The sequence below is a fragment of the Cyanistes caeruleus genome, chromosome 4, assembly GCF_971803275.1.
Source record: "Cyanistes caeruleus chromosome 4, bCyaCae1.hap1.1, whole genome shotgun sequence".
Taxonomy (NCBI): Eukaryota; Metazoa; Chordata; class Aves; order Passeriformes; family Paridae; genus Cyanistes; species Cyanistes caeruleus.
In genome coordinates, this window is record NC_141704.1 from 26,113,804 (window position 1) to 26,123,695 (window position 9,892).

Consider the following 9,892-nt stretch of genomic DNA (forward strand, 5'->3'; position numbering starts at 1 on the left):
TTTGTTTCTTTCTGTTGCTTTTGCCTCAGTGTTCAGACTTGTGTTGACTTGACTGTTTTTTTAAAGGACAAGAAATAAAGTCTGCTTTTCTAATTATCATGACAAAACACTACCTAGACCTGCATTTAAAAAAAAAACAAAACAACAAACCCTTCTGACTGCTTAATGAGCAAAGAAATACAGTTCTGATGAAATAAATGACAGGCAAGTACAGAACTGTTTGGAAACATTTGCAGAGAATAGATGTGAAAAGATTATTTTTAAAATATTTTTAAATATATTTTTTAAATTTTTAAATTCTATTTTTAATTTTTTTACTGAGAAAGATTCTGGCAAGGTTTATCCCTGTATCCATAACTAATCAATACTTTTATTAGCAGTCTGCTAAAGTGTATTAAATTTGGAAATGAGACCAAAGAGAGAGAACTGTCACTCTGAGTGCAGAATTAAAATTAATACAGTTATAAACTATACTAAACATTATCTACTGTATTAAATATCAGCTGTACAAATAAAGGCCAGGGAACAATTTATTGTGACAGTCTTCCAAAAAACTATTTGGATTCTGAAGCAGACCATAAACTGAATATGAAGTGGTCATGGGATGCTTTTGCAGAAGAAGCAAGTATCATACTTGAGTGTGTTAATGAGATTGTCCACGAGATATGTAAAGTACTACTCTGACTTTATTTAGCATTGCTCTTAACCAAAATATCACCTCGGCCACTGCATTTAAAAAATAACAAACAGTTGACCAACTCTAAGAAAGATAAAGAAATTATCAAAAACCTTCTGTTTCTTCCACAAAAGCTTTGATGTTCTTTTCTAGAAACTGGAGCTTTCTAGTGAAAAGAAGAGAAGGCCAAGTAATCTATTGGAGGATCTTTGAGAGTAACAGATCTCTGCTAGAACTGGAAAGCTGATCCTGTTTAATTGGAAGATTGAATGAATGTTTTCAAGTCTCTTTAATCCATTTTGCAGGTTTTTTTGTTGAATGCAATTAGTTGAGCAATTCACTGCAAGGAGAAGGGAACTGAGGAAGGTGGCAGAAACAACAGGAGGGGAACCATTTAAAATGGGAAAAGACAATGTTCAATGTTTATATTTATATGACAGTCTTAATTTTTTGCTATTAAACGCATTGTTTGCTGATGATACTAAATTGTGAGGAACTGTTAACTCCCTTGAAGGCAGACAGGCTCTCCAGAGAAACCTCAACAAGTTAGAGGGCTGGGCAATCACCAGCTATATGAATTTAGCAAAGACAAGTGCCAGATTCTGTAGGTGGATGGTGTAACCCTGGATGTATGGATGGACTGGGGAATGAAACACTGGAAAGCAGCACATGGGAAAGGAACCTGGGGGTCCTGGTTGATGGCCAGTTGAATGTGAGCCAGCAGTGCCCTGGCACCTGGGGGGCATCAGGCACAGCATGGCCAGCTGGGCAAGGGAGGGGATTGTCTGAGCTGGGGCAGCCTCACCTCCAGTGCTGGAGGCAGTTCTGGATGCCACAATAAAAGAAAGATACAAAGCTGTGAGAGAGTGTCCAAAGGAGGGCAGCACAGATGGTGAAGGGCCTTGAGGAGAAGCCTTTTGAAGAGTGACTGAGGTCACTTGGTCTGTTCAGCCTGGAGAAGGGAGGGTCTCTGAGGGGAGACCTCATTGCAAGTACAACTCCTTGTTGAGGGGAAGGGGAAGGGCAGACACTCATCTGTGGTGCCCAGTGACAGAACCCAAGGGAATGGCCTGAAGTTGTGTCAGGGGAAGTTTAGGTTGGATATTAGATAAAGGTTCTCCACCCAGAGGTTGGTTGGGCACTGAACAGGCTCCTCAGGGAAATGGTCACAGCACTTGGTTCAAATAAGAGGTGTTTGAACATTACTTTTGTGCATATGGTATGACTCTTGGGGCTGTTCTCTGCAGGTCCAGGAGTTGGACTTCAGTGACCCTGGTGGATCCTTTCCAACTCAGGATATTCTATGACTACTTTGTTCTGAAGAGAGCATAATTTGTTCGTTGAACACTAGAGCTAATTAAAGCAATGATCATATGATAACTGCTGACTATTTTCAAGTTCTTGGAATCCTCTGGCAATAAAAGATGTTTCCTTCAGAAACTGGCTTGGGGTGGCCACACCCCAAGAGAAACATATGATTACAGATCTAGTTGCGTTTCTCAAAAGGAAAATGTCTCAAACTCCTAGAATTGAGACCAAATATCAAAAAAAAAAGGTGGAAAAATGTATTATATACAAGTTTGTCAACTTGAAGTTTAAAAATATATAATTATGCTGATAAAAAATTCCAGTACTTTACACTGAGAAACCTGGTGTTCTTACCTATGCTGAACACTATTTCCTTAACTTGAAGCTGGATTGTTGCACATGACAACCACAAAATATTTTTAGTCCAAGGGAAACTTGACTGCTCTTCTAGGTATGATTAATGTGTACAAGCACAATTGAGACTCCTCCCTCCCTTCACTTTGGAGGTTGGGAGGTAGATGGTTTAAACGTGCAGAAGCATTTGCAATTTTATTTTTTTCAAGCTAGCAGCTCTGAGAGTAGCCATTTGTGAACTTCTTCCTCAGTGTGTGGAAGGAGGAGATATGTTTTGCAGCAGAAACCATGATGAGAAGTCCAGACATTCCTTCAGCTCTGAAGGGAAGTTTGCTATTTCTCTGTACCTTCACTGAAAGCCATCTTTAGTATTAGCTTTTGGTTAGTAAATGTTCTAAGGAACATAAATCAAGCTCACCTTTTCCTCATGATAATGCAGAAAGAAAGAGTCAGTCAATAAAATTGTGTGCTTAAAATCCTCAAGTATTGATTACAGCTATCAGAAACTGCTTTTCGCTGTGATAAAAGCTGACCACACCAGCTTTAATTTAGTTACTTGTTATTACTTGAGCAGAAGAATTAATTAAGGATTCTGTTATGTTTTTTAAATTTCATATGGTGTTTCTTGGCAATGTCCCTCTCTTTTTTTTTCATTTTATATTCTACTGAAAGTCATGGATTTAGTCTTTCTTTTTGAAAACAAAGCTTCTCTTTTATTGCTGGTGAGTATTAACAAAATCATGTGTATTCATATTGTCTTTTCCTGAGACTTCTTTTATGTGTCCAGCCCAAGTGGCAGACAGAGCAGGGGAGGCAACTGGAACAGGTTATTTACTGTTTGAGATTTGAAATACGGAAGATAAGTTTCACTGAGGAAATACAAAGATTTGATTTTTTGATGTTTGTTAAAGCAAAGACATGAACTGCACACTTCACCCAGAAACCTAACCTGTCTCCTCATCTAGGAACTGAAACAGTTTAGACCTGCAATATTTATTTCACAGTTTGTGTGAACTGTAGCAAGTGTTAGCTCAGATAGTATTTACATTGCACAATTCTTCACAAGCAAGTATGTTATTTGTAGAGCTAATATTGTGTCATCAAACTGAATGTTTGTCAGCTAAAAATGGAGCTGTGTCAGTTTTTAGAATTATAAAACAGATTGCTTAATTTTCGCTTTGTAGGTAATTGAGATGCTCTGTTCCTTACTTGCGACAATTGTTTTGTAGAGTCTTATATAACTGCATATTCAAAACCAGAGTGATCTATGATGGATTTTAATGGCTGTGAAGTTAAACCTCTGGCTACATCAGCAAGTTACCATGAGGTAAACTACAGAGTGCATTATCTCTGCTAACTGCCAGTGCAGTGAGTGTCAGTGTACTCACTGTTAACCCACAGGAGGTGTGGGGGTCACTTCTACAGAGGAAGTACATAGACAACTCCTCTGAGAGCTCAGGAGCCAAAAGGGCAACATGTAGTAATCATGCCAGAATGACTGTGATGTCAGAAAAGTGTAAAGGGAAGATGACCCTCAGTGACTATGAAGTGCAGTATGATCTGAGGTTTTTTTGTTTGGATTGGATGGATTTGGCTGGGGGTTTTTGGTATCCCTTGGTACTGAACCAGTAGGCAGAGCCTGGGATCTGAATGTGAAGAATTTTATCCATTCTTGGGCCTTCCTGTGGCACTGGCCAGATGTCCACCAGAAAAAATGCAGAAGTAGATGGTTCTCTTTGTGGTTGACTTTGATAGTGTCTTACATGCAAATGAGGAAGGTCTGTTATGAAGAATATAGAATTAGGAGAACTTACTTGACATGATAGGGGTAGAAGGATGGAAAAAACACTCACATCAATACCAAGAATGAGGAAGAAATGGCTTCTCAGTGACAAGAAGAATTTGCACTTTACAAGTAGGTGGTTCTCCTGTGCTCATTAAGTGTTAAGCTGGGTAGCATACCAGCTTCTAGGGAATTAAAAGGTTGATAACATGAATAGTTGAGAAGAATGAGAACACATTCTTCCAAGGCTGAGAATTCTCTAGTGTCTTACATGTCAATGCAACACTACTTAAGCTGCCGTTGATTTTGGATGTTTTAAGACATGTAATGAGAAAAAAAGACTTAGAATAAAAATAAAGAGACTGCAGGGTGATAACAAAGTGGTGCAGTAGCTGATAAATGGACAAAAACAGTTTTTCTTCCCAAGTTTAATTTCTTTGACTAATTGATACACAGAACTAAATTGTTCTAAATTGATCACCTGATTATAAATAAATAATAAAATGTGTAAAATACACTTTAATTAGCATACTAGCAGTAATGTAAATGTTTTTTTCTGGTTTTCTCATTTGTTTATTGATCTCTTTAAAATCTCTTTCCTGCTAGTGACTGGCTTCTTATACTTAGTTAATTTTAGAATTGTTGTCTTTCCATACATGCAGTCTCTAATGGATGCAGCTGCTATAATTTTGCAGTCTGTATGTCTGGTAGTATTGCAGATAGACTGGAGCATCTGTTTTATGAGGAAAGGTTGAGGGAGTTGCACCTGTTCAATCTCAAGAGAAACTGAGAGGGGACCTCATCACTGTCTATCAGTATCTGAAGAGAGGGTGTCAAGGGGATGGATCCAGGCTCATGTCAGCCAGTGGGACAAAAGGCAGTGGGCAGAAACTGATGCACAGGAAGTTCCACCTGAAAATGAGGAAAAACTTCTTTACTGTGCAGGTGACTGAGCACTGGAACAGGTTGCACAGATAAGTGGAAATTCTCTTTGAAAATATTCCAGAACCCTCTGGACACAATCCTGGTCCATGTGCTCTGGGATGACCCTGTTTGAGCAGGGAGGTAGGACCAGGTGACCTGCTGGGGTCCCTTCTAACCTGACCCATTCTGTGACTGCACATTTCTGACTCAAGGTGCTTCTTTCCTACCTGTCTTGGGGTAAGTTACTTCTATCTGTACCTGTTAGTGTGTATCCATCTAAGAAACTCAGTGCCACTCCAATGACATTTTTTTCATTGTCCTTCACATCTTATATGATGGAAGAGACTGGGTATATTTGATGCCTAAATTATTACCAAGCCTTAGATAAGCCCTGTGTATTCCAAGTCCTTGTCACTATTTGTGATTTAAATGCACCATTATACCACCGTGTTCATCCTTAAGTCTGTGATATGAAGTGTTACTATCTTGTTCCTGCTTTGTATAAGATATTTTGTATATCTTTGTATAAGATATTATTAAACTACACTTGAATTTGTTTTTTTGTGGAATGTTGCCTTCAAACTTCTGCAGTTTTGTTAGAGGAAAATGAAGTGAATTTCAAGAAAGCATCATAAAAACGAGTTGTTCAGAAAACATTATTCAAATAAGTATTATTTCTGTTAAAATTTCCATGCAAATACTTGGATGGCATATTTAATTTAAAAAATGGAATTGTTCAGGGTGAGTCCAGCTTTTTAATTTCACAGCAACTATTTTTTCCAGTTCTAGTTATATTTTGTGGATGAAATTCAGTTATTCTCAAACTTAGTGCTTGCTTCTCGTACACTAATGCTGACTACTGATTGAAGAACACAAGTGCTCTTTAACTTCTTTTGTTACACTAATTTCTTAAAACTGGATAATATTTCTGTTCTAGTATGATTAGATTATTTCGTTCTGGTTCCTATGAGAAAAATAAGTAAATATGGGGAAAAGCTGAAAGCTAAAATAAGTCTTCCTCAATAATACAACTACTAGCTGTTACTTAAAACCAAAATCACCCAGACAAACTCAATTAAAAGTGAAAACTGTTGGATGTAAGTTTGCACATAAATCTGGATTAGGTTTCTTTTTCCCCAGCTTATGTGCCAGCAAGACACACATTTCAAAACCTTGTATTGATGGGGATCTAGCTGATAACTCCTTGCACTATAGTGGAGAACTGAGCTGAAATTTACTGTCTGGTGATGTTCTGACAAGACTTCTTCTGTCTTACTTTAAAAGTCTATCCAGATAAAAATATTCTGAATCTGTTTTCTCAGCTGTGATTTACAGGGTAATTCTGGAGGGGGGAAAACCCCAAACAACTCGCCACTCAATTTTGCGTCGCTGGGTGTACTGCATCTTTTTTAAAGCTGGTTTACCAAACTTGAAATAAAACCCAGATTTGTTTAAAAGCCGACAGCACTTGTATCTCTTAACCCTCTGGTATGTATCTTAGCTATAGTAGTGACTAAGAAGAGCATTCTGTTTTCCTGGGGAAATTTTTTTTTTGTCTTTTCAGTGTATGCCGAGAGTATTTTCAGAATGGTGGAAAAAGAAAAGCACTTGAGAAAGATGAAAAAAAAGCACTTCTTGCTTCTAAGACCACTCCAGCTTTAAATGTTCCTGAGACTCCCAGGATTGAAGATCCTTTGCCAAACTTCGGCTTGACAAATCATGAAGCTATGACAGAAGAGTAAGTTTTACTTGTTTTGACTTCTTTCCCCTTTTTTGAGTGTTAAAACTTACCATGACATTTTTTTGCCGTGACATGTTAGATCAGTCTGATGTATTTTTAATAGTTAAGAAGTGGAATTTTCATGTGAACATATGCATTTCAAGAGCTGTTTATGTTGTAGTATATTTTGGTGAATGCTATAAAAAAATTGCTAGAGAATGACAACTTAGTCATCTTCATTTTAGTGCTAGAGCAATTTCACTTTAGTATGTCATTGGTGTGCAATGCAATTTATATTAAACCTTGAGGTGAAATAAGGGAGATGTTAATTAAGTTAGAATCTAATGGCTGTTCAGCACTGTTGAAAAGTCAATTGCTTATGTAAGTACTAAGTGCCAAATGTAAATATCAGAGTACTTAAAACTTTCTCTTCATAAATAATTGCAGAGAAACTCTTGATTCCAATTACACACTTCAAAAGCAATTTGGAATTACAACCCTTAACTTTTAATGTGCTAACTTTCTGATGACTGGCTCTGCAGAACTTGTAGTATCCTTGAGGTATTTTCCAAACAACAGTTTTAATTTTGTTTTTGACCTTCATTCAAGTAAGAATTGTATTTTTGGCACCCAAGACTAACTTTATTATTTCTGGAATGCCACCCTCCATTTTTTTTTTCCTAAATAACATGTCATGTTTGTGACTGTTCCATGTGTGATGGAAAAAAATTCATATTTTGCAAGCACAATGAAATAATGAATGCATAAGCATAGAATCTATAAAAGTTATAACTTGTTTCACGTTCTTTATGGGTAGTTGTTATGACTTCCTGCAATAGTGTTTTTTCTGTTGCATAGAGATTTTTTTCCTTTACTTTAGTATGTCTGCTGTGATCAGCTATTACTTGAAGCTAGGTGTAGTGTCAATTAGGGAAAGAATGACATGTTATTAATGTAACTAGTAGGTGTGTCTGTCCTTAGGACCTGGTGCCTTTTGCGTGTCTCATGTTTGTTTAAATCAATAGGTTTGATGATCATATATGCTTTAAAGCATAAAGAGACATTAAAGAGACATTGTCAGGATAAAGCATTGGTTCTCTCTTTGCATTTCTTTGCCCTCTCTTTGATCTGTCTTCATACTTTCTGCAGTTAAGAGTGGCTGTTGCATAGCTAGCTTCACCTGCCTTCTTGCTACCAGTTGTTTGTAGCCTTCCTTTTTGTTCTAATGCGTACAGAAAGGAGTTAATAGAGAATTTTTATGAATTATTTTAAAAGTATTTGTTAGTATGAGTGCTGATAATTTTTATTTTCATTCTCAAAACTTTAAAAATATACTCACCCCTCAAGACATACTTGGCAAAGGCAAGTTTTATAATATTTACTTGAATAAGCTGCAAATAATAATAATAAGTTCTTAGTAGCCACACAGACCTTGAAAAACAAGGCATAACTGGTCTAAGTTACTGCCCAGAGAAATCAAAATTCTTGGGGTTTTTTTTGATGCCTTACAGAAGAAATTACAGAGTTTATCAGAAAGAAAATGGTCTGTATATTACACATAGCAGAGATCTCTCCTGAAATGCTTTGTCATGTCTACACTGATCTAGTAGTGAAGTCTCAAACTTGTATCCCTTGGTACAAGGGATATGGGGGAACCTACACAGTGTTTAAATACTTTCGCTCCGTTTTGGTCATGTAACACTACAAGTAAGAGTTGTGGGTTTGGCTGTCGGTATGACTAAGCCTATGACTCTTTGTTTTACTTTGCTACGTGTAAAGACAATAATTCTGTTCATCCCATATATAATCCTCTCTCAAGTAACATATAAATATATATCATTAAGGTAGCTTTTGTAAATAGGAAGAAAGTACACATCATAGTGATTTTTTCAGTGTACCATAGGTGAAGTGGCTGTCCTGGAAATTAGAGGCTTCTGGGAGTTGCTGCTTAATTTTAATCTGACAAGTATTTCATTCAACACTTAAAAGAGAACATGTTTAGATCTCTAGAGGCTCTCTCTTTTTTTTTATGGGAAGTTTTCTCTGCACTGTAGCATCCTGTTTCCTCTTGTTATGCTTCCTGTGGTCCCATGTGTCCATTGATTTGTTGTTACCATATTGGACTCTAATATAGAATGCAAGCATATATACAGGCATACATTTTTGTGTTTGAATGAGAAAGGATCTGCTATTGATGTCTCCATTTGCTAGACCAGGAGATATACTGGTCTGAGAAACCTCAGGCTACCATTATGTAGGAAAAGATACTACTTGACTTCAGTCCATGTTTGAGATTTATGGGTACTAGGATCTGTATCCAAATCAGTATCCAAATTCCTGTTCCAAGTCTGGAAAAATTGTTGCTTTCATCTTCATTTTGAGGTCTCACTCGGTACTGATTGACTTACAGGGTAGCTTGGTAATATTTGCAGCTTTAACTTAATTGTTACACTGTTTGCCTTGGTCATGGTGGTATTTTGAGAGAAGTATGCCCTGGGTATCTTCTGTTCCATGTAGAAACAAAAAGCTTAAACTTGCCATTATTATTTTGCTGAATGCAACAAAACATTTTCTCTTGCTTTTCCAGCATCCTCTCTCAGGTAGGTTACTGGAAGTCTAGAAGGAGCCCAGAGAGCCTGGATCTCTTACTGCTGCTTAGAGGTTTTTCGTTTTCTGCTTTGCTGTTGCTATGAGCACAGCCATGGCTTGGTTTTATTCCATCGGCCCTGCACCTCTGTTTCTGAAAGTCTTCGCAGTTATCTGTCTCCAGAGCTGAGCCTTTCCCAGAAACAAAACAAGTTATAATTTGGGGATGTTTTGGCTACAGAAACTTGAAACAAAAGAACATTTTCTTTCTGGAAGGTTATTAGCATTCTCAGCTATGTGAAGTCCCTGTGAAAGCTGTGACTTTGTCTGCCCCTGTTAACAGATTTTGGATATTCTAAGATGTTACAAATCATCATGGGACTTTTTTTAGATTGCAGCCCTGTAAATGATGCAATTTATGTAGTTGTTCTCTGTTTCCCTTTTCAACTCATGAAATTTTAACTCTGGTATCTAGTGTGACTTCAAAATCAGTAAGTACTGCAAAAAGTTAAGTGAGAAACACAATATGAGAAAGCCTGTG

The 9,892-nt window shown here is 37.2% G+C and overlaps 1 protein-coding gene across 3 annotated transcripts in view; it reads left to right on the top strand.

The window, feature by feature from the left end:
• SAMTOR (S-adenosylmethionine sensor upstream of mTORC1) overlaps window positions 1–9,892 on the top strand; it is a 34,754-nt gene that overhangs the window by 16,610 nt on the left and 8,252 nt on the right. For all 3 annotated transcript variants that reach the window (XM_023938295.2, XM_086887093.1, XM_086887094.1), the window contains exon 3: window positions 6,610–6,783. In XM_023938295.2, the coding sequence (XP_023794063.2) occupies window positions 6,610–6,783 (174 nt within the window). The remainder of the gene's footprint in view (window positions 1–6,609; window positions 6,784–9,892) is intronic.